Source organism: Coenobita brevimanus, chromosome 47 (assembly GCF_032717465.1).
Source record: "Coenobita brevimanus isolate Jiangsu-jjx chromosome 47, ASM3271746v2, whole genome shotgun sequence".
Classification (NCBI taxonomy): Eukaryota; Metazoa; Arthropoda; class Malacostraca; order Decapoda; family Coenobitidae; genus Coenobita; species Coenobita brevimanus.
Window position 1 is genome coordinate 1,144,909 of NC_137000.1, and position 24,868 is coordinate 1,169,776.

General features: G+C 44.4%; 1 protein-coding gene across 1 annotated transcript in view; it reads right to left on the reverse strand.

Annotated features, from left to right (window-relative positions):
* myo (growth/differentiation factor myoglianin) overlaps positions 1-23,810 on the reverse strand; it is an 88,313-nt gene extending 64,503 nt beyond the window's left edge. Inside the window, exon 1 of the mRNA XM_080271637.1 lies at positions 23,234-23,810. Within this exon, the coding sequence (XP_080127763.1) occupies positions 23,234-23,810 (577 nt within the window). The remainder of the gene's footprint in view (positions 1-23,233) is intronic.
* Positions 23,811-24,868: the final 1,058 nt, after the last annotated feature.

Sequence of the window (24,868 nt, forward strand, 5' to 3'; positions counted from 1 at the left end):
CAGAATAAATCGCGTAGGAAAAGGCGACAGGAAATTCCCAAAGCCACCATAAATACGGCCAGTAAACCTACCACAGGATTTTTTTTTTTTACTTAAACTGATCCAGATTTTTTCTTTTTCATCTTTCCTATTCCTCGGTGGCAGAGAGTATACGGTTCTATATCCTTTCTGTTGCACTTCATCGTGACTGGCATCATATTTTAGTATGAGTCTACTGTTACAGCTTTGCATTCAAGCAAGAAAAACGGCATTTTGAGCCAACGTGAAGTGAAATGCGTATAGGATGCGTGAATAAGTAATGATGTGTTATGAATGGCACTATTGATGTAGACTGAAGTAGTGAAGGGTTGTAGTGTTCAAGGTCCCGGCAATATTAATGTTGTGCTCCAGGAATTACTTTGAAGCAAATTTAGAACTTGAGTGTACTTATAAAGAGCTCTAATCCAGCTTTAACGATAAGTATGTCTCCATAACGATAAGCATGTCTCCATAGAAGTGATATATTATCATCATCATTATTATTATTATTATTATTATTATTATTATTATAGGCCATATTCTGTGCTTGCATCTTTTTCTGTAATATGTAGTGTAGTTTGGTTCTTTGGTTGAAAAATGTGTGATTACCAGTTCATTGATGCCAAGTGTATATATGAGCAATATTATACACTACCTAAGCTTAAAAGAGTGTATACTGTATAATGGATAATGCGTGCATAGTCTAGTGAAGGTAAGTGATCATGAACGTGACCTTGACTGGTATCTTGCACTACATAAAAAAAAAAAAAAAAATTTATAAATAATAATAATAATGATAATAATAATAATAATAATAATAATAATAATAATTATAATGGGTCAATCAGTCATTTAATCGGTAATTCATTTATTTATTTATTTATTTCGCATAGGCCAATTTACATGCCTGCAATTAAGACACATCAGCCAGTAGTTGCTGTGTAAAAAAAAAAAAAAAAAAAAACTTTACATTCTAAGCCAGTAAATAATTTGAGAATGACGGGAGCACTGTAAGCATTGTAAGCGATTGTAAAGCAATGGATGAAAGTGATCGTAAAGCAGAGAATGACAGAGATCGTAGTGTGAGAATGAAAAAAAAAAAAAATTATAATGTGAGAATGAATGTGACCGCAGCGTGAAAATGAAAGTGATTGTGATGTGAGAATGAAAGTGATTGTGATGTGAGAATGAAAGTGATTGTGATGTGAGAATGAAAGTGATTGTGATGTGAGAATGAAAGTGACTACCGTATAGTGTGAGAATGCAAGTGATCGTAAGGTGAGGGTGAGAGATCGTAGTGTGAGAATGAAAGTGACTAGTGTGAGAATGAAAGTGATCGGTGTGAGAATGAAAGTGACTAGTGTGAGAATGAAGGTGACTGTAGTGTGAGAGCGAGAGATCGTAGTGTGAGAATGAAAGTGACTAGTGTGAGAATGAAAGTGACCAGTGTGAGAATGAAAGTGACCAGTGTGAGAATGAAAGTGACTAGTGTGAGAATGAAAGTGACCAGTGTGAGAATGAAAGTGACTAGTGTGAGAATGAAAGTGACTGCAGTGTGAGAATGAAAGTGACCAGTGTGCGAATGAAAGTGACCAGTGTGAGAATGAAAGTGATTGTAGTGTGAAAGTGACCAGTGTGAGAATGAAAGTGACTAGTGTGAGAATGAAAGTGACTACTGTACAGTATGAAAATGAAAGTGACCAGTGTGAGAATGAAAGTGATTGTAGTATGAGAATGAAAGTGATTGCAGTGTGAGACTAATCAGTGTAGAAAGTGAATGTGTCAACAAGTGAGGTAGTGAAGCGACTTAAGTGAGTTCTGTCGTAAAGCCTGAAAGTGAGCGCCTTTGTGAGAATAAATGTGAGCACAAAGTTGGGAGCGACGAGAAGTGAAATAACGAAGCAGAAATTGAGTGAGTTTAGTACTGAGAGAAAGTAGGCTCAGTAATGGGAGTGAAAGTGAGCCTAGAACTGAGTGAAAGTGAGCCTAGCATTAAGTGAAAGTGAGTTCAGTTATAGGAGTGCAAGTGAACCTGATAGTGAGTGAAAGTGAGCCTAGAACTAAGTGAAAGTGAGCCAAATACTGAATAAAAATGAGCCTAGTACTGAGTGAAAGTGGGCTCAGTAATGGGAGTGAAAGTAAACCTAGAGCTGAGTGAGAGTGAGCCTAGTACTAAGTGAAAATGATCCTAGTATAGAGTAAAAGTGAGCCTAGTACTGAGTGAAAGTTGGCTCAGTAATGGAAGTGAAAGTGAGCCTAGTAGTGAGTGAGAGTGAGCCCAGTACTGAGTGAAAGTGAGCTTAGAATTAAGTGAAAGTGAGGCCAGTACTGAGTGAGAGTGAACCAAATACTGAGTGAAAGTGGGTTCAGTTATGAGAGTGAAAGTGACCCTAGTATTGAGTGAAAGTGGATTCAGAAATAGGAGTGAAAGTGAGCCTAGTACTGAGTGAGAGTGAGCCTAATACTGAGGGAAAGTGAGCCGAGTACCAAGTGAAAGTGAGCCTAGTACTGAGTGAAGGTGAGCCGAGTACTGAGTGAAAGTGAGCCTAGTACTGAGTGAAAGTGAGCCTAATACTGAGTGATAGTGAGCCTAATACTGAGTGAAAGTGAGCCTAGTACTGAGTGAAAGTGAGCCTAATACTGAGTGAAAGTGAGCCTAGTACTGAGTGAAAGTGATCCTAATACTGAGTGAGAGTGAGCCTAATACTGAGTGAAAGTGAGCCTAGTACTGAGTGAAAGTGAGCCGAGTAGTGAGTGATAGTGAGCCTAGTACTGAGTGAAAGTGAATCTAGTACTGAGTGAAAGTGAGCCTTCTACTGAATTAAAGTGGGCTCAGCAATGGAAGTGAAAGTGAGCAAAGTAAACCTAGTATTGAGTGAAAGTAAACCTAGTACCGAGAGAAAGTTAGTTTGGTACTGAGCGAAAATGGGCTCAGTCATAGAGGTAGGAATACCTCTATGGGCTCAGTAATGGGAGTGAAAGGGAGCTATTGTCTTTTAACTTGACCTGCGCAGCTGAGATGTATGGGGCGAGTAGGATGTGTTTGATTCGCGGCTGCTGATTGGCCGCCGATGATGTAAATTTACACGTCTTCTTATTTTAGCACATATATAAGTTGCATGCAGTATAAACAGCCAGTTTAAATATGGGGCAATTTCCGAAGCCAAAGAGGTCAAAATTAGCTTTAAAAGATTACCGTTATCAAAGAAATTTAAGTTGATAATAAATTTTTATGAAACAATGAGTGACGTTTGAAGTAAATTATCCACCCACGGTGTACACCTACGTCCACTTGTTGCACTATAATATCCACCCACGGTGTACACCTACGTCCGCATGTTGCAGTACAATACATGCCTGCATTTACGTCAGTGACATCATCGGCGGCCAATCAGCAGCCGCGAATCAAACACACCCTACTTGCCCTATACATCTCAGGTGCACAGGTCAGTCAAATAGACTATAGTACTGAGTGAAGGCTAACGTAGTACTGTGAGTGAAAGTGAAATAATTTAAAGTAAGAGTACTGCTAATGTGAAAGTGAGGGTACTTTAGCATAGGTAGTGAAACTAAGCGTAGTACTGAGTGAAAATGAACTATCATTAAGAGTGAAAGTGTAAATGAATGGAATGAAAATGAGCGTAGAGTAGAACGAAGGTGAATGTAGAACTAGGAAAGAATGTGAGTAGTGGTGAAAGGGAGCGTACTACATGAAGTGAAAGGGAAACTGTATGGAGTGAAAGTGAGCAGGAGCTGGGGTGAGATAATCAATGAATAAAGGAATTTGCAAGTCAGTGAATGTGTCGACAGCTGCCTCATTTGACACACACACACACACACACACACACACACACACACACACACACACACACACACACACAAAGGAAAAGCATATGGTCCTAATGAAATTTCAGGTTGGGTGCTGCATGAATGTACAGAAGAGTTCAGTAGACCACTATATTTAATATTCAAGGAATCCTTAGGTCAAGGTAAACTGCCTGATATATGGAAGCAAGCAAACATTGTTCCCTTATTCAAGAAAGGGAATAGATGGAATCACTCAACTACCGACCAGTATCACTGACCAGTGTTGTAAGATTCTAGAAAAGCTGATAAGAAAAGTTTAGGTAAACCATCTAGAAGAACACAGTATGATAACAGGAAGGCCGTTCGGTTTTAGAAAATCATGTTTCTATAATGTTTAACAAGTACGATAGAGTTACAGAAACATTACAGAAAAGAGAAGGATGGGTGGACTGTATCTATTTAGATTTCAAGAAAGCATTTGACAGAGTACCACACTAAATACTTTTATGGAAACTGTACCATTAAGGAGATTTCCAAGGCAACCTGTACTGTTGGATGCAGGATTTTCTTAGAAAAAGGGAAATGAGAACAGTACTAAGGGGAAATTATTCATCATGGAGGGATGTGACTAGCGGAGTTCAGGGATCAGTGCTGGCACCAATTATGTTTTTAGCATATATAAATGTCATAGACAGTAACATTGGAAATGGAAGCAATCTAAATATGTTTGCTGACGGTACAAAAATACGAAGGAAAATTACTAACACAGATTCTTGCAGAGAGCTACAAGAATTAAATAAACTTCTTGAATTGAGCAATAAATGGCAAATGGAATTTAATGTGGACACGTGTCATGTAATTAAGGTTGGTAAGAGTGAAAAAAGACCAAATTGGGATTATAAATTTGGAAGTTCAACCCTACACATATCAGAAAGGGAGAAGGACCTAGGAGTGATTATCAGTAACACTCTCCGGCTGACCACATCATTGAGAAGGTACATAACATGTATACTGTACACTGCTTGCTAATGTGAGAATAGCATTCACATATATAAATGAAGACATGCTGAGAAAGATAATAACATCATTCATCAGACCAACCGTGGAGTATGCATCGGTAGTCTGGAATCCTTATCTCAAAAAACACATAGATAAGACTGAAAAAGTACAAAGGGCAGCTACAAGATGGGTACCAAGCTTATGGGTTCTGAGCTACAAAGAAAGACTAGAAAAATTGAATCTACCAACACTACAGGAGAGAAGGTAAAGAAGAGACATGATTATGCTATATAAATGCATCTCAAGGAATGAGATAATAGATACAGATGAATATATAAGCAATGGGCAAGCATCAGCAAGAGGACACAACAAATAACTACGTAAAAAAAGAGGCGATTAAGACGTAAGGAAATTCATTTTCCCAAACAGGGCAGTTGATCAGTGGAATGCACTACCGAATGAAAGTGTGTGCCAAAACTATTCATAAATTTAAGGATATCTAAGAAAAAAAAATGGTTTAATACACGGGACAGTACGAGCTTGACTCATTCCTGTAAAAATACCATTAGGTAAGAACACACACACACACACACACACACACACACACACACACACACACACACACACACACACACACACACACACACACACACACACACACACGTGCTTTTACACATTTTCATACACATTCACTCGCACTCATAACATTCCCTCCACCCTCTGTAAGTCAGTCTGCCTGTCTGACACACACACACACACACACACACACACACACACACACACACACACACACACACACACACACACACACACACACCACAAGAACAGAACAGCAACAATATTTCCTACACTAACACCTACACCTACAAAGTGCATCTGCTTATTTACCTCCCTATGTTGTCACAGGTTCACGAGAAATTCAGATTTACAATTATTAACCCCACAACCGAATTTGACTCATAGTGTTGTCTCACCCTTGGTTGGTTTGTCTAGTATCACAGCACATAGTTTCGTATATTGTGTGGTTAGGTAGGCTTCGTTGTGTTTTTTTAGTATACAGTAGATTTGTCATGCCTTATTTACGTAGCTGATGTCATTTTTGTCATATAACTATTTTGGGTACCGACAAACTTCAATAATATACAAAGGCATTCTGAGGTGTAATATGGGCAGAATTACTCGCTGAGGAAGAGATGTTACGAAATCTCGAAAGCTACATAAAATACGTGTCACATATAAAACATCTGTAAGTATCTGTACGTGTATTGGCATCCCTCACTGTATCTTTATGTATCTGGACCTCAGTCTAATGTATTACCAATATTTCTGTCCATATCTGTTTATACATATATCTTTTATTTCCGTTCATATCTATATCTCTGCTATTCTTGATATCTCTGCTTACAGGTGTCCCAGGATATGACCGTCAAACTTCAGGAGGTTTTTCTTAGGCTAATTGTGAGGAGAAAAATCATTATAGGCGCATTTCTCAGCCGTTAGGGAGCTGTAATTACTGATGGCCTTACGGGTTAATTGTGTGGGAGACTATTTTCACCCACAAGGTCATCAGTAATAGTAGCTCCGTAATGGTTGAAAATTGGAACCATGTTGTTATAGGACTTTTTATTCAAATTTACCCATAGAATATATAATTTACCCATAGAATATATATATATATATTGTATTCTTCTCTACCTACAGCAATATCAGCACATTTCTCCTCGTCTGTGTTTCTGTCAGTAACTCAGTATCTCTGTGCACCCCAGTTTTCCATGGCGGCAGACCCTACCCTCTCCCAACACTGGCTTGCTGACAAACATGACCCCCGCCACAACACGCTAATTATCCATCCCCCGCCCATTGATTTTCTTTGTCACTGCTGCACTCAGCCACAATGGGGAGTAGCTTGGTGTAGGGGGTGTACTTCGGGTGTGGGATGATGAATAGCATGGCAGTATAGGGGAATGGGTGGTTTTAGGGGAGTGGCTGGTTGTAGGGGGAGTGGATGGGTGTAGGGGGAGTGGATGGGTGTAGGGGAAGTATATGGTTGTAGGGGGAGTGGATGGTTGTAGTGGGATTGGATGGGTGTAGGCCGTAGGGGGAGTGGACGGGTGTAGGGGAAGTGGATGGTTTTAGGGGAAGTGGGTGGTTGTAGAGGAGTGGATGGGCACAGGAGGAGTGGATGAATGTAGGAGGAGTGGATGGTTGTAGAGGGAAAGTTCGGGTGTAAAGGGAGCGTATGGGCATAGGGAGAGTGGATAGGTGTTGGGTAGTGTAGATAGGGTGTAAGTAGAGTAGATGAGTGTAAGGTGGGAGTGTTGAGGGAGTGGATAATAGTAAGATGGAAATGGGGAGGGAGTGGATAGCTGTAAGTTGTGAGTGGGGAGGGGGTGAATGGGTGTACGGGGAGTGAATATGTGCAGTGTGGGAGTGAAGAGAGGGTGTGTGTGTAGGTGTTGGAGGGCGTATAAGAGTAGAAGAGTGTGGATGGGAGTAGGGGTAAGTGGATCTGTCTGGAGGTAGTAGATGCACGCAGAGTGGATTGTCAAAGGGGTGACATATGAAGTGTGCGATCTGTTGTTTATGAGACGACAGAGACTCAGGGAAGAGAGGCGCATGTGTGCGGATAGCAACGGACGTAAGCAGAACTGAACGGAGGAGGCTTGATTTTTCTTAGGATTCATTATATACCTGACTCGCCTTCATATTAACTCGACAACCGCCACATAATACAAAATTCCAGTACAGTACCGGGTAGGCCAAAAGCTACTTTACCATATTATTTAATTAGCAGTTATATTTCAACTAAATGCAGTTTACATCAAGTAAATTAAAATTCAAATCAAATATTCAAAATGACCTCCTTCTTCCCCTAAACAGAATTGGCACCTCTTAGACGCGGAGTGGCAAATTCTTCTTCTCAACTCACGATCTTTTATCAAGTTGTCAAATTCTGCTGTTATTCTTTCTTTCAGTTCTTGAAGACTTCCAGGCTTTGTCTTGTAAACTTTCCCTTTGATCGTCCCCCAAACTGCCAAGTCACATGGCTTTAGGTCAGGTGACTTGGAGGCCACTCATCAGTACCTCCACTTCCAACCCATGTGTCGAAAGTGTTACCGAGAAATTCTAGCACATTACAACCATAGTGAGGAGGTGCACCACCTTGCATCTAAATTAATTTGGAAGCTGAAATATAACTGTGTTTTGGTTGTAATATAACTGTGTTAATCAAATATTGTAATATGGTAAAGTAACTCTTGGCCCACCTTGTATATTCTTTGCTACTAAGCTCCTTAACTCAGATCAGCATTCCCAACTCAGTCGCCCCTCGGAACTCCCGTTGGTAATTCCTAACTTCTCATCACCCTCCTCACCTTAGTCTTTTTTTTTTTTTTTTTTTTGCTATACCTCAACACTTTTATTCCTTCTAATTCAGCGCTCACTCATGATACATTATTATGGTTTCAGAGAGGAACAGTGAGGTGTCTGCTCAGAAGAATAAGTGTTAGTAATATCAATTGTCGACAGCATTATATTTACATTCATCCGAATGGTGCTGTCAGAGCGCTTAACAGGCCTACTGGGAATGTATGTACGGTAGCATATTTAGAGGCAGTGGACCCATGGATGCTGAGAGGGGACTCATCGGAATGCATTAATGTACTGTTTGTTATTTTACGTTTCTTAATACAAACCTACACTCTTTAATCAATTTTGTAAACGTGTTGATCATACTGATATGAGTACATGTTTGTTATGTACTGCCAGACTTTAATCAGTAAATTATATCCTTCAATATAGGCCAGTAGTTCTGCCTGTCTTCTATATTTTTCTGTTATCCTGACACACGCTGATGACGTTATGTTTCTATATCTAGCAGCACTAAGCTGGAAGGACAATAACAATGATTACAAAAAAACTACGTTATTACTGACGCCATCACTCGTAATGATTCAGTATTTATAACACTGCAGTTATTGATGTCAGTTATTGTGTCCCTCTCTGAAATTCTTCACCCCGCACCCAGTGCCCCCTCTTTACAACACCCTCTCCCCCTTCCCCAGCTCCCTATGCACCCCTCTCTTGGTTCCTGCCCCTTCAACACATCTCTTGGGTCGACCTCTCCACACAACTTATTATCTCTGCTCCCTCCCAGCTCCTCACTATCCCTCCCTACACCTTCCTCCCCCCTTCATATCTTTTCTTCTCACTCCTCAGCATTTTTCCTTTTCTGCCTTGCTTAGCCTTGTTCTTCACCCGCAGTACTCGGTTCGGAATGTTATCACACGGCCTCTGTCGTAACCCCATCATCTTTCTCAATCCTTTTACTTCTGTTGCTAAAGCAGCCTGTTATATTTAGCTGCATGAAGACATATCTAATTTCTCCAGCCCGAAAAGTCTCTCTTAAGCTGAAGAAAAATGGTTGGAGGCAGCAGAATAAAATGGGAAATGAGTCATCGGAGTAAAATAAATAAGCCCATCCCTTCGCATAGTTTCTGTGATTCTTGTGTTTCAATCTCCCGAACCCTGTACGATCCTGCGTAAGCTTCTAATCCCCTTCTGGTTCCCCCTGTCCTCCCCAGTCTCACGACCCCACCCCTACTCCCTGCCGCCTCCCCTCCCTCCAGTTATTGAATCGGAAACACTTGGCGACCTTCACTCTCACTCACACCCTGGAATTCCACTAACTCCTCTCCTGTTATTGTCGCACGAGGAATGTCACGTCCTGTAATAATGTTCTTGCAGTGGTGTTTGCCGTACGTAGGCGTCGTGCGTGGGAGTACAGAAAAACGCAAGGAAAACTGCATTTCCGACATAGCGCCACGCATCCTGGCATTTATTCGCAACATAGTCATTTATGAAGTTCTAGGCTGCATGGCAGTGGTATTTTGAGAATTGGAAATAAAGTGAAGAACGCTCCTACGGACCTTCCACGAATGTAAAGCAAAAGAATCATTGATATAGGGGTATCAGTCTCAAGAGAATATCTTACTTATTTGCAGTAACTTCTCTGAGTTAATTATTCAGTTTTATTACGTGGTTAGTCGAAATTGCAGGGGATAAAAAATTACATTGATTGCCCAATTTAATTAACCTGAATGAAATGATGTAAATTTATGGCTTCTGTTCTTGATTAATGCAAAGTAATGCATCTTAAGTCTAGTTCTTTAGGGTGTTCTTCATCTCGCAAGGCCTTAGCTGACCCTCTAGCAACACACACAGCAAACTCGACAACCTGCGCAGTTTCTGGTGAGTCGCAGTGCTGCACAACAACTCTCGTACACATGTGACACACGTGGACACACACGTACCGTATATGCATATACCCATCCTAGTACACTCTTACGTTTAGGTTTGCACACATACGAAACCGTTCTTTTCATACTTTCTCATGCAGTGAAAGCTTCCCAACATATACTCGTAGCTATAAAAAAGAAAAAGAAAAAAGCCAGCATGAGTTAATTACGTGAAATCTCTCTCTCTCTCTCTCTCTCTCTCTCTCTCTCTCTCTCTCTCTCTCTCTCTCTCTCTCTCTCATTACACAGACACACACTTCACATGGCACTTTGTTGAGCCACAGTTTCCCAGTTGTCTGTGGCCACCTCCACCAAGACACACTCAAACGCACAACGAGGATGGACGTGCCTTTGTGCCCGACTTATGAGATCTCTCCCTGTCACCGTTGTTAAGAGGCCGTTTCCAGGAATTTAATTGAGGCTGTGCATTGTGTGTGTGTGTGTGTGTGTGTGTGTGTGTGTGTGTGTGTGTGTGTGTGTGTGTGTGTGTGTGTGTGTGTGTGTGTGTACGGGCGGAGTAGTTGGATATGTGTGGGTATAGAATGGAAAGTTTGTGTTTACATGCAGATTCTCTATTACATTTGCCTGTATATACAGCACAGGAAAGAAAAGATAGCTTTTTCCTGCTATACAGGTATGTATATCAGTATTAACTCCCCCCCCCTCTCTCTCTCTCTCTCTCTCTCTCTCTCTCTCTCTCTATTTCTTTATCTATATCTGTCTATCTCATTATGCATAAGCATACATACTCAGTGTAACATACATACTCAGTGTTTGTAAGAGAGAGAGAGAGAGAGAGAAAGAGAGAGAGAGAGAGAGAGTGTGTGTGTGTGTGTGTGTGTGTGTGTGTGTGTGTGTGTGTGTGTGTGTGTGTGTGTGTGTGTGTGTGTGTGTGTGTGTGTGTGTGTGTGTACAGTATATTAGTGTTCTGACGATGGATGTCTTGTGTTTATTTACTGAGAAGTGAGCATGTGAGTAAGCCTTCTTGGGTATCATAAGGACATTCACCCGTTAGGAACAGCTGGGTTGCAGAATTAACCTTGGAAAACGTGAAGGTTTAGGTAAACAGTGCACTACATACCCTCAAAGACTGATGTCACACACACACACACACACACACACACACACACACACACACACACGTGTATAGAGAGAGAGAGAGAGAGAATGAAAATAATGTCTATAAGACCACTGAAATGAGCTAAAAACAAAAGTAGCCTAATGTAACGAAATAGGGAGGATTAATAAGCACTGACTTAATGATTCAGTCCATTGTAAAGAAATCATGTGAAGACTTGATAACTGAGTATATTTGAGACTCTAGATATCTAAGCTTCTTGTGACTGAAATCGGAAAGTTATGAAACCAGTTTAATGTGACACAGGGGAGTAGAAGAGTTGTTGGAGAAATAAGATAGGAAGCACGGGTTATAGGGAGAAGAGACTGGAGAAAAGAAATAGGGAGGAGCGGGGGGAAGATCAGAGACAGGGGAAAGAAAACAGGGTGTGAGTATCCGAAAGACAGCAGAAGGAAAGTTGGGAGGAAGGGGTATATGAAGAACAGACAAGAGGAAGAAAATAAGGAGGGGAGGATATATGGAGAACAGAGACAGAGGACTGGAAGAGTTTAGGGTCCTTCTTTATAGGGAGTGATTGCTGTGGTGGAGGGTGTATACGACTCAACCTCGACGTCTCTCAGGGTACACACTCAGGGTCCGCTGTGCCCTTCGCCCTCACCTCGCCATACATGCTCCTCCACGCTCACTTAATTGCCCGGTGGAAAGGTAAAAACAAGAGGGAAAAATGGGAGGTAGGGGAGGTAGAGGCGTCTGGTAGGTAGGAGGGTAGGTAGTTAGGTAGGATGGTTGAGTAGGTTGGCTGTTAGGTAAGGAGGGGAGAAAGGGAAGGGAAGAGGGATGGTCGCTCCGTTTACAGTGGAATAACGACTTATCTACCAGTTTTCCGTTAAGACTGTAATCCAGTCGCTTTTACTGCTCACTTCACCCCAGTTGGCGGCACTCTCTCTTGGCTCTGTCTTGCCCCCGCGGTTCTTTAATTAAACGATGCACACGAACCTTGAAAAGCATATAATTTTCCTTTTTTTTCTTACCGGGATAATTTCAAATACCTAAAGGTCAATTGAGCGGAGGATGGCGGGTGGTTGTGAGGGTCAGACGTCGGGTATTGAACGGGAATACGCGGAACATAAAGGCAGCGGCTCCAGCGTGAATGGCAGAGGGGAGGAGGGGTGAAGGGAGCTCCAGTCTGGCCTTGTTTTGCCCCTCTTATAGGTGAGAGCCCTCCTCCTCTCCCTTTAAGTCAAGGCCAGTAAGAGGAGGGAGAGATAGAAAAGAGAGGAAGAAAAGAGAAGCGGGGAGTGTGGGTGGCTGTTTGATTGAGAAGTGGAACAAGACAAGGTGATAAATTTAGCCAGAGGGAAAGAGGAAAAAGTTAAGAACGGAAGCTTTGGTAAGGACGAAATGGGAGAAAAAAAAATATATAAAAACAGATAGAATAATAGAATAGCATAATATGAATACCATTCGGCTTGGAAACCGTATGCAATCCCCACTTCAGCGAAACTTTCGAACACAGGTATATCCGAAAAAAACGCGAATTTTCCTCGTAAGTTTGGTGGCAGCGAGGGTGAGTCTCCTCCACTCATGAAGTAGTGTTGAATAGAAGCCAACGAGGTGGAGTGCTGTCGCTTCCAGTATTGCGTAAGCCTAGTTTTGCGTAATCTGCGTATGAAATCAGTACTCGGATGATAATCAAGGGGCGCGAAGAAGAAAAAAAACATGGAAAATCTGTGGCCATGATAGTACTGTATGCTTCTGACGATATGAAAGCCCCGAGACAAAAAAAAAAAAAAAAAAAAAAAAGATAACACTACAAAAAATGAATTGAATGTGTGACACCGTGACCCAGGTGCCCCCCTCCCCCCCCCCGAGAAAAAGACAGTTAAACACAATCCTCGCTTTTCTTTTTGGAGCGAAAGATAGTTATAAAAAGTATATCCAAACACATGATTACCATGCTTTTCAAAATGAAGAGTAAAGCTTCTGTTGGTTTTGAACTGTTCATGTCGGAGTGTGAGATGAAACTCGTATATATATATCGCAATAGTTTGAATGGCTTGCCTATACGGTGTTTACAACTGGAAGAAAAAAAAACTATCGCAAAAAACAAACAGAAAATTTTCATCTTACGGAATTTTTGTATGAGTCATATTCCTGAAACCGAAGACGGATCATCTACATTGTCCTTGCTATTTAGGTCTACCATGGTGTGGGGATCTGCTGTGTTAATTCAGTTTTCTTCTTTCATCTTCCAAATACTTTTCTTGGCCCAGCGTAATTCCTCTGTTTCATCACCAAATCGCTTCATACTTGGCATAAAGCTTCCATGGCCTTCTGTGTCTGGACACTCTTTTCAGTATTTTCTTTTTATTTTGACCTTTCGAGTTAGTCAGACCTTATAGGCTCACAAAATTTGAAGTCCTATGTTCTTGTATGTTCATTAATCACCATGGCAGTTTGAACAGAAGTATGTCAAGTGTACTATAGAGGTGCGGAGACCATTCTTCACTCCCTTGGAGAGGTCGGTAATTTGTCCTTCTAGATTATATTCACCCGAGTACAGATTGAATTAAAAGGATTAGATGTAACTCCCATTAAATTATTGTCTCGAAAGAGTCTGTCTTAGACCAAGCAAAAGCGTGTGGAGATAGAAAAAATTATCTTAAAAAACCCTCTGGATTAAGGGGTTGAGAATGATGATAAACTTCTTGTGCTGCCTGTAGCTGCCCCGACGCTCACCATTACCTAACCCGTTTCAAGTCATGACCACTAGACCCAATGTCCACTTCCGACCACCCTCTCTAATTTCGTAAACTACTTGCCTAGATATAATGTTCCTCATTCTTTTCATTTGTTTCCTCGCCGTTGTCATACGACCTTCGACCTGCTCTTGACCTGCCATCCGTTCTTTGACCTCTGACCCTATTCTCGTCCCTCTTGCTCTTCCTTTGCCCATCTAACCCTTCCATCGCCTCTAACCCCTCCCGTGTTCCTCTAATCCATCCCTCACCTCTCTAACCCATCCCTCGCCCCTCTAACCCTTCCCTCACTCTTCCAACCCTTCCCTTTCCCCACTAACCCTTCCCTCACCCCTCCAACCCTTCCCTTTCCCCACTAACCCTCCCCTCACCCCTCCAACCCTTCCCTCACCCCTCCAACCCTTCCCTCGCTCTTCTAACTCATCCCTCGCCCCTCTAACCCTTCCCTCGCCCCTCTAACCCTTCCCTCGCCCCTCTAACCCTTCCCTCGCCCCTCTAACCCTTCCCTCGCCCCTCTAACCCTTCCCTCGCCCCTCTAACCCTTCCCTCGCCCCTCTAACCCTTCCCTCGTCTCTGTAAGCCTTCGCTCGTCTCTGTAAGCCTTCGCTCGCCCCTCTAACCCTTCCCTCGCCCCTCAAACTCCTCGCTCGTCCCTCTACCCCTTCCATCGCCCCTCTAACCCTTCCCTTGTCCCTCTAACTCTACTCTCGTTCCTCTAACTCTACTCTCGTCCCTCTAACCCGTTCACCGTCCCTTCAAACATCTGACCCTTTCCTTGTTCCCTGCATGTGTCTCCCGCCTGACCTATTCTTGACCCATGACCTATGAATTAAATCTTCACACAGCCTCTTCCATTTATTCAGGCTACCTCTATCTGCTTTTTGGCCTCTGCCCACTGTTCTCTACATTTTTTTATGCCTTAACCTTTAATCTGAAGAATGAGATTTTTTTTTTTTTTTTTACATTGATTCTGACCTTTCACCTCGCCGTGGATAAGATTCTATGACTGCCCCGTTTTTGGACAGAGTTATTCTGGCACACGACCTCCTCTGGTTAAATTCAAACTTCTGACTTCATTTTAGGTCACATTAATTTAGGAAGCTGGTAGAATTATATCCACTTATGAAAAAGATGTTAATACAGAAGACACAACAGTTCCTGCCTGACCTGGACTCTGTTCGGGAACCACCCCAATCATAAACTATTTTAAGTGAGAAAAAAAAAATCTCCACCTTATCCTTTGTGTCTGTACCTGTTCCTTGACTCCTGAACCATCGCTTGATCACTGAAACAACCTTTTATTTTCTATGTAACGTTTTATCCTGACCTCTGTCTTTCAACCCTGAATCGATTGAACAGCTGACAGATGACCTTGAGCCTGTCATCTGTTACTGCCTGACCTCTGCTGCTTGAGCTAATCCTTCAAATAAATGTTGTTCAAGCTATCACTTGACCAATACTTTTGTTCTTCGAGTTATCCCTTGACCATTCAGTTGTTTCTTGATTTCTCACCTGACCCTTGACTCCCAGTTGTCCCTTGATTTCCCAGTTGACATTTGATCTCCCATCCGGCCCTTGCATTAACCCTTGACCTCTCATCTGACCTTTGACCTTCCACCTGACTCTTGATCTTTTAAACGATACTCTACCTCCCACCTGACTCGATCTCTCATCTGACTCTTGACCTCCTATCTGACTCTTGACCTCCCATCTGACTCTTGACCTTCCATCTGACCCTTTACCTTCCATCTGACCCTTTACCTTCCATCTGACCCTTTACCTTCCATCTGACCTTTACCTTCCATCTGACCTTTACCTCCCACCTGACCCTTGACCTTTCATATGACCTTTGACCTTTCATCTGACCTTTACCTCCCATCTGACCCTTTGCCTCCCTGTTGACCTTTACCACCCAGCTGACTCAACCTTCACAGCTGTCTTTTTATTTACGTCTAACCCTTGACTTTCCAACTAATCTTTGACCTGTTAGATGACCTCAAGTTAACCCTTGACCCTCACATCTGTCCCTTGAGTTTGTCCTTGGTCATCCGTCAGGCCCTTACTCTTTCAGCTAAACCTTGACCTTGGCATCTATTTCAAGGGCGCGAGGTTTTAGAAGCCTTCACTACATCCACATAGTCTGTTGTTTAATAAGAATGCCAAGGTGGGGGAGAGGGGAGGGGAGGGGAGGAGAGAGGGGAGATGGGAGCGGAGATGGGGAGGGAGAGGATATGAAAGGGGACGAGAGTATGGAGAACTGGGGGGTAAGGGGACTGGGAGAAGAGGGAGTAAGACACAGAATATGATATAGAGGACAGAGTACATGGGAATAGGTAGGAGAGAGGGGGACAGGGAGGTAAGAGAGGAGAGACACTGATGTGGATAAACTGGAGGATGGTTAAGAGAGAGGAATAGAGGGACGTGGATGAAATGACATGTAGATTGAATGATGGATTAGCACATATATACATATGCACATTTATAGTACGCTGTGCAGAGAGAGAGAGAGAGAGAGAGAGAGAGAGAGAGAAAGTGGAGAGATGGGGAGGCGAAAATAAGGAAGGCGGTGAGGAAGGGAAGGAAGAAGAGGAGAGATATGATGGATAGAGTAAGGGGAGAGAGGATGATGGAAGAGAGAGAAGCGGGGGGGGGGGAGGAAACGGGAGGGGAACTGAGTATCAAGGGACCAATTTGAGAGAGGGGAGAAGGGGAGAAGGAAGAGGAGACGAGATGTGGGGAGAGAGAGAAGGGGTTTGCTAGGGGGAGAGAGAGAGGGAGAGAGAGAGAGAGAGAGAGAGAGAGAGAGAGAGAGAGAGAGAGAGAGAGAGGTATATGGAAAACGGGAGAGAAAGGGAGGAGAGAGGAGACCAAAAAAGTGAGAATGAGTGAGTAAGGACGTTACAGAGACAAGAGGCTGGGAGGTCCAGGATGTGGAGAGGAGTGGAAGGGAGAGGGAGAAGTGATAAGGGAGGGATCTGTAGAGGGGAGGAACAAGTCAGAGGGGAGGGAGGTGACTGGGGAGGGAGAAGAGAGAGAAGAGGTAGAGTAAGGAGTGAGCAGCGAGAGGGAAAAGTAATATGGGAGGGATGGATGAGGGAGAATGAAGTGAAAGGACAAGAGGGAGGTGACAGGATGAACAGACTAATCAAATGGGAGACCTGAAGCCTGAGTGATTGGCGTAACACAGAAAGTATTAATTGTTCCTCCACCTAAATTCCTCGGAGATTCTAGCCCTTTTGCAGATTATTTCACGTCCTGTACTTCAGTGACAAAATAATACAACACTTACGGCTCTACGTCTTTTTCAGAGCGCTTGTTCGTCACCAGCTCCCTATTCTAGGGTTAATCTCTCGTTACGCCTCAGTGGCAGAATAAGATGATACAACAGTTCTACATCATAAGGAGCGGGATAGCTCAGTGGTAGAGCGCTGGATTCTAGATCGCGAGGACGAGAGTTCGCGCCCAGTCCGGGTAGGCGCCTTTACTTGGAGGGGTAGCGCTCTCCTTTAACCCTAGCAGGGCTATAAGATCTCTCAAGGTCTAGCTCTTATCCCCTTACATCATTCCTATAGCACTTATTCGATACTAGCACCGTACAGGTATTCCAGTGTTGATCTCTTGCTACGTCATTGTATCCGGGATGAAGAGATGGCTTTTTTAGGCCACGTTAAAGTAGAAAGAGTATAGATAGCTGGAATGGAAAGGGATGGGGGCAGCTGAGAGGGTGGGTAACATCTGAGAGGGGAGGAGGGTTGACTGAGATGGAAGTGGAATGGGTTAGGAAGAGGAGGGTAAGAGGTAGGGAGGGAGGAGGGAGGTGGGGTTCACGGCCAGCTGACTGCAACCAAAATATTGATCTGGTACACACATTCCCGCCCACCCATGTACACGTGAGAATATTAAACGTGGTGTGTGCGTATGCATGATGTGAACGTACAGACTGTGTGTGTGTGTGTGTGTGTGTGTGTGTGTGTGTGTGTGTGTGTGTGTGTGTGTGTGTGTGTGTGTGTGTGTGTGTGTGTGTGTGTGTGTGTGTGTGTGTGTGTGTGTGTTTAACTTAATGAGATCAGAGTATGTGTGGTGATGTTGAACGCGTACGTGTGTGTGTTTGTGTGTGTGTGTGTGTGTGTGTGTGTGTGTGTGTGTGTGTTTAACTTAATGAGATCAAAGTATGTGTGGTGATGTTGAACGCGTACGTGTGTGTGTGTGTGTGTGTGTGTGTGTATCAAGTCTTGGCATAATGTGAAGCTGTGTAAGCTCTTTAGACTAGGTATGTGTGTGTGTGTGTGTGTGTGTGTGTGTGTGTGTGTGTGTGTGTGTGTGTGTGTGTGTGTGTGTGTGTGTGTGTGTGTGTGTGTGTGTGTGTGTGTGCGCGTCAGGTGTACAGAGTGTATTCGTGTGCGGTATGCGTGAGAGTGTGTGCATAAATCGACAAGTTAAGTGAGCCTGGCCCCCACACCGCGGCCCCGCCTCGCCGTCTCTCCCCGCTGCTCTAATATTCTAGTGCCACAAAAACAAGATGATCCGGCCTGTTACCAAGTCGGCCTGTTACCGAGTTTTCTGCCGAACTGTTGCCGAGGTTCAGTCTACTCACTGTTTATTCTTTCTGTACATTCTGAACACTGCGTTTTATAGTGCAAACTAGTGTGATTTAATCCTTTATATATTCCTTTTCATTTCACGTATACAAAAATTACATATACAATATATTAGTTTCTTGAACTATTGCAGGCTACTTCAGACGCGCTTTTGAATACCCAGAACTCTTAACTAGTGATGTACGCTGCACAAAGTTCAATTTAACTTCTGTATGCATAAACTTTTACTGAAAATAAGCTTGCAAGACTGCCGGAGTTGTTCCCCACGAAACTTTCCTGAATACTAAATGAAGCAAACTTGTATTTTTGGTTATTATTGCTGCACTTCTTGGCCAAACTCCGAGGCCAAGATTTTTATAGTATCAGGCAGGCAAAGTGCAGTGCATACCACAATATCAGGCTGCTTGATAACTTACTGAAACTTTATATGCCTTGTGAATAACCGAGAAATAACATTAACCCTGAATAGCGTGAAGAATCGAAGATGATGTCACGATTTGGTGAAAATGAATGTGTGTGTGTGTGTGTGTGTGTGTGTGTGTGTGTGTGTGTGTGTGTGTGTGTGTGTGTGTGTGTGTGTGTGTGTGTTCACTAGCCAGGTTGTGTTGTGTTCCATTTCACAAGAGGTGTACTGAACTCTACATACTATTTATTGTAACTTTAAGCTTCATTACTTTAACCGGCCACATCTTAAGGGATCTCCTCTGGCAAACTAATGTTCTCGTTAAATATAGAACTTTGCTGTCCAAAAAAACTTACAGTATGTTTGACTCTATGTAAGAAGTCGTACTGCAATTCAATACTGACATAACACCAGAATGAGTTTTATAAATATTAGCTGCGGAAGCTGCCACACTGCAAAAGTATTGTACACAACGCACAGTACTCCCAAACTGAACTTTTAAAAATTAACAAAAAGCTATATATCAACAGAGGAGCAGCAAACAGGACAGCAACAATAAGCAACTTGTTACAGATCACCAGCAAGGCTGACGGCGGGAGAGCGAAGCGTGAGGCGAGGTGCTTTGAGATGCAACAGATGCAAAACAATAATCGAATCATCGCGTATTTTGCTTGGATGACAGAGTAAGTAAACATTGGTCTTTTTGGTGTAAAAGTGAGATAAAAAAATATACAACGCCCTTTAAGAGGCCTGCCAGAAGCGACAGTTTAAGGTGTAGGGTCATGAATGGTCAATATGGAGGAGCGACCAGGGGGAGTCCACGCCTGTCTGGTCAATAGTCGGATGGTACGTTGGCGGCCAGGTGCGTGAGGGGCAGGGGTGAGGGTGAGGGGCAGGGGAGTAAGGGTGAGGGAAAAGAGAGTGGGGGGAAAGAGAGAGAGAGAGAGGCAGTGGAGTGAGGGTGAGAAGCAGGGGAATGGGGGGAAGGAGACTGAGGGGGGGGACAGGGGAGTGAGGGGTAGAGGCCTGGGAGTGAGGAGACAGGTGTGTGAGGGACGGGAATAAGGATCAGAGTTGAGGGGCAGAGAAATGGGGGATAAGGGAATGAGAGGTAGGAGAGAGGTGTGGCAGGGGAGTAAGTTGCAATGGAGTGAGGGGCAGAGGGTGCGAGGTTGGGGAATGAGGAGCAGAGGAATATGAGGTAGGGGAATGAGGGGCAGAGAGGTGATGGGTAGGGTAGTGTTGGGCAGGGTGGTGAGGGATAGGGGAGTTAGGTAGCAGGGGAGTGAGAAGTAGGCGAGAGGAATAGAAGAGTGAAAAGCAGGGGAGTGAGGGAGAAGGGCAGTGAGGGGTATGGAAATTTGAGTGTAGGCTATGGAGGTGGAAATCTGAGGGAGCAAGGAATAAAGGGAAGGTGAAGGGCGGCAGGGGAGTGAAGGGTGGGGAGTTGGAGAAAAGGGAACGAGGGGCGGGGGGGTGGGGGTAAGTGTGTGGTGGAGGAGTGATGGGGAAAGAAGCGCAAGGAAGTGTAGGCTTTTAGAATTAAGATATAGGATAAGGTAATATGAAGGTAAGAGTGAAGAGGTATGAGAGTGAGGCTCAGGAATATGGAGACAGGGTGAGGCAGCAGGGGAGTGGAGGACTGAGGGAGGGGGTGATGGTAGGGGAATGACAGAGTAGGGGGAGAGAAAGGTTAAACGTAAGAGTGAGGGTAAGGGGTGAGGGAGTAAGGGGAGAGAGGGCAAGATAATGAGTAGTACCGCACTGTATAAATGTGAAGGGTAACAGTGACGGGTAGTGGTGAAAGAGTAGGGGGAGGAGAAGAAAGGGGTAAGGGTTAGAAGTAAAGATGAGAAGGCAAGAAAACGACGGGTAGGGGTGAATGAGAGAGAGAGAGAGAGGGGGGGGGGCTAAGAGGATAGAGGTGAGAAAGCAGCCTAGTGGTGAGAGGTCAAAAAAATGAGGGGGTGAGAACTAGGGGTATACTCGTAAACAAGAGAGTCACAGTGAGGAACAAGGACAGTGTTTGTGACAGTGCAGAGAACAGGGACGGTATGAGGATTGCATAATGAACAAAGAAGTGTGAGGGTAATGACAGCGTGAGGTACAGTATAGTCTGGGTGACAGGACAGTGTGGGGGAACAAGACAGTGTGAGGGACTGGGACACTATGGGGGAAGGGACTGTGCAAGGGAAAGGGGCTGAGTGAGGGACAGGACAGTGTGGGGGAAAGGAGCATTGTGGAAGACAGGGACAGTGTGAGGGAAAAAGAACAGTGTGGGGGGAAAAGGATAATGTAGGGGTAAGGGACTGTTTGGGAGAAAGTGACAGTATCGGGGGACAGGGACAGTGTGGGAGGACAGGACAATGTAAGAGACAGGGTAGTGAAGGCGACAGGACAGTGCAGGGAACAGTGACAGCGCTGGGGACAGGACAGTGTGGGTGAGAATTACAGATGAAGGGTCGAGGGAGTGAAGGACAGGGGAAATAGTGTACAGATGTAGATGGGTGGGATGAGCAAGTCAGGGTGTAGGATAGGAGTGTATAAGGCAAAGGTGTAGGGTAGGGGTGTGGGGGTAAGGATACGGGAGTAAGGATGTGTAAGTACAGATGAAAGTTTAATGGCATGGAGGTACGAGGAGCAAGGATATGGAGGCAGGGAGGTAGGAGTAGGCTAGTGTATGGAGGCAGGGGTGTAGGTGTAGGTACCGTGTATGAAATAGGTATTTGGAGGCAGGGGTGTGGGAGTATGATGTACAGGCAGGAGTGGACTGCATATGTAAGGATGTTGGAGCTGGGGTGTAGGTGTAATGGTTTTGTGTGTGAGTGTGTGTGTGTGTGTGTGTGTGTTTAAGGGAGAATGATGTGTAAATTACGGGGATGTGAGGGTCAGATTGTGGGGAATGATAAATAGTAGGTATATAGGGGCGAGGAAGCAAGGAGTAAGGTAATAATAGGAGAGAGAGCGGGTGTTAGGCGAGTGGGAAGTAGGAGCATTAAGTGCAAGGGAGTGAGGTGGAGGAGTGTGTGGGGAGTAGAGGAGAGGTGGTCGGGAGAGAAGGGGTGGGGAAGAGGAGGGAAGTGTTGCGTGTGGGGGTGAAGGGACGGGGAAGGTGCGTGAAAGAGAGAGAGAGAGAGAGAGAGAGAGAGAGAGAGAGAGAGGGAGAGAGAACAGAGGACGAAGAAAGGTGTAGGCTGTAGGAAATTATATAGTTAGATTAGACTATTTGAGGAGAATGTATTTGGAGTGTGAGGAAGGGTGCAAATGCATAACCATGTAAGAGAAATAAAAGAGGGTGGAAGGTATACTAACGAATACATGATGCAAAGAAAATGAGGAAGCAGTGAAGGGATTGTGAAAGATAGAAAGAAGAAAGGTAGGAGGAAGGCATACTAAAGAATGGATAAGGAAAAACAGTAGAGTGATGAAAGAATTTTGAGAGAAAGTAAAAGGCATGAGGGAATGAGTGTAAGAATGTTGAATGGGTTTTGAACATTATATAGGAGAAAAGAAGTGAAAAGTTTTAGTGGGATAAAATAGTAATGGGTACCGTAGTGAAGATACGAGGAGTGAAGAATCTATGGGGGAGAGGGAAGGCTGTAAATGGACATGGGAGGCAGAGAATAAGAGTATGTGCGTGTGTGCGTGTTTGTGTATATGAGCGTGCTTGCGTGTGCGTCTGTCTGTGCGTATGAAAGAATGTGACTTGCAGGAATGAAGTGATGACTAAAGGGAAGGTGCACGGGGGAGGGACATGGCCAGAGAAGGTCGATATTAGATACCAAATAAAATTGTGCAGGGGAGGGAGGGAACATATCAAGCGTACCAAATTAATGACAAGAGGGAAACAGGTAAGAGAAAAGACTGGCAGGTGTGTGAGAGGGTAAGGGATGAATATACGAGCAAGAGGGAATGGGGGAAACAGGGAATCTATATTAAAGGATGGAACGGAGGGAGAAGGGGGGGTGGCGTGTGTGATGGGGTGAGGAAGAAGGCACAGTGGTCAGTGCTTAAGAAGCAGACCAAAGTTATACTTGCGAAGAAGCATGTGGAAGCTACGTATACAAGCTGAGTTGGCCCTCATATACTCGAATTAACATTTTTCTGTGGTGATATTTTTGTCTGAGGAATGTTGAATGAGCAGTGGTCTTTGACCAGATTGTTTGCTTGAACATGAGTAAAGGTTTAATGTGGGACCGAATGAGTGAAATAATTCAAGTGTATGGGTGCTGGCGAGGCCTCTTGGGGCTGAACCAGTGTGGACTATGAGTTACCTGAGTGTGAAGTGTAGAAGTTACCTTTTTCTACTGGCGTGAACACCATCTCCGTTTTGACTTCTGGCTCGTCGTCGTCACTGTAGGACGGCTCATGCATGTCGGCGGGAAACGGCATGTCTGTTGCCATTAAGTCAATTATGTTTTGCACATCGGGGTTATTAGAGATCACTACCCCGGTCATGTTAGGAGGCGTAATGAGTCCTGTGGCCGTCAGCACCCGGTCCTTGATCTGTGCTAACCTCAGGCTCTTACGCAGCTGCAGCTGGTAGCACTCGGGGCAGTCCTCGTCCTCCTCGTCAGGCTGGTCATCTTGCTCGGGCCGCGGGCGGTGGCGGTGCGGCCTACGGTTGCGCTGGTGAGGCCCGCGGCGAGGGCTGTGGTTTTCACCTTCGCCACCCTGTTCCTCCCTCACCAGTTCTGAGTCACTAATCCCCGTGTCTGAGTCACGAACACGTTCTTGGTGATTCCTTCTATTTTGTCTAGTTCTGTGGGTATTCCTCCTGTGCGTGCGCGTGGCCTCCGTCAGCGACTGCAGGAGCACCAGGGCAAGCAGAAGGCAGCGCGTCCACTGCATGTTAGGCGGGGCAGCCGGCGTCTCGCACACTGCTTCACGGTACACCCATAAGACCCGATTCAAGATTGACAAGCGCTTTTATACATAATGTCTGGGAGTTAATCGCTACCAGTACAAGGGGAGTGTCTTTGTTGATATTCGAACCAATTAACTTGTCAAGTGAGTTAACTCCTCGTGCCATTGGCTGTCGAGGCACTTGAAGGAAGAGTCCCAGCCACTCAGCGCGCGTCTTGCTCGGTGTGGGCGTGGTCACGGGCGTGGAGGCAGCGGGGCGGCCTGCATGACCCGGTGGAGGGAGACAAGCCCACGCCTCACCCCGCCCCAGCCCCCGCCCACTCCACCACGCCCGCCACCACCACCTCTGGCCTTCCCCTCATCTGTTATAGATACACGTTATTCAGCAGTGGTGGTGAGAGGGCCTGCAGGTCTGGTGCTGGCCCTCTGCTCGTGTCTGTGCCCACCCAACTCTGTCACTGACATGACCAGTTGTACAGTACTTTTCTGACTACCTCTGGACGATTTCATTGAACTTGGAAAGGACCTCTTTCTGAGATGAATCAAGTAACTTACGATAATTTTTTGCTCAGCCAATATTTTTTTTATTTCTGGCGGGAAAAAGAAACTGAGAAGATTCTGCACAATCCTCCTCTTTCCTGCAAAACAAAATACAGGGAATTGATAGCTGTGGTGCTTTCGTGGTAGTACTGATGGTGTTGGTGGCTAGGTAGTGGTTGAGCCAAGTAGTGCTGGTTTTGGTGCGATTATGGTTGGTGTGACGCCATTGTAGTACGCGTCGTTGTCATTATTGTTGTTTTGTCTTCAAGTTTGTTTAGACGTGATTATTTTTATGTGATGTATCGGTATTTGGGCATTTGCTGAAATGGTTGTGATCTTTCCTGTGGTGGTAACTGGGATAGTGCTAGTTTTGATGTGGCATTTAGTGGTTTGTGGAATGGTGGTGACTGATGTTATTGGTGGCAATGATTGGTGTAGTAGTGATGTGGTGCTTATCATTAGTAATTTAATGGAAGCTGTGGTGACTCTAATGCTACTGGCAA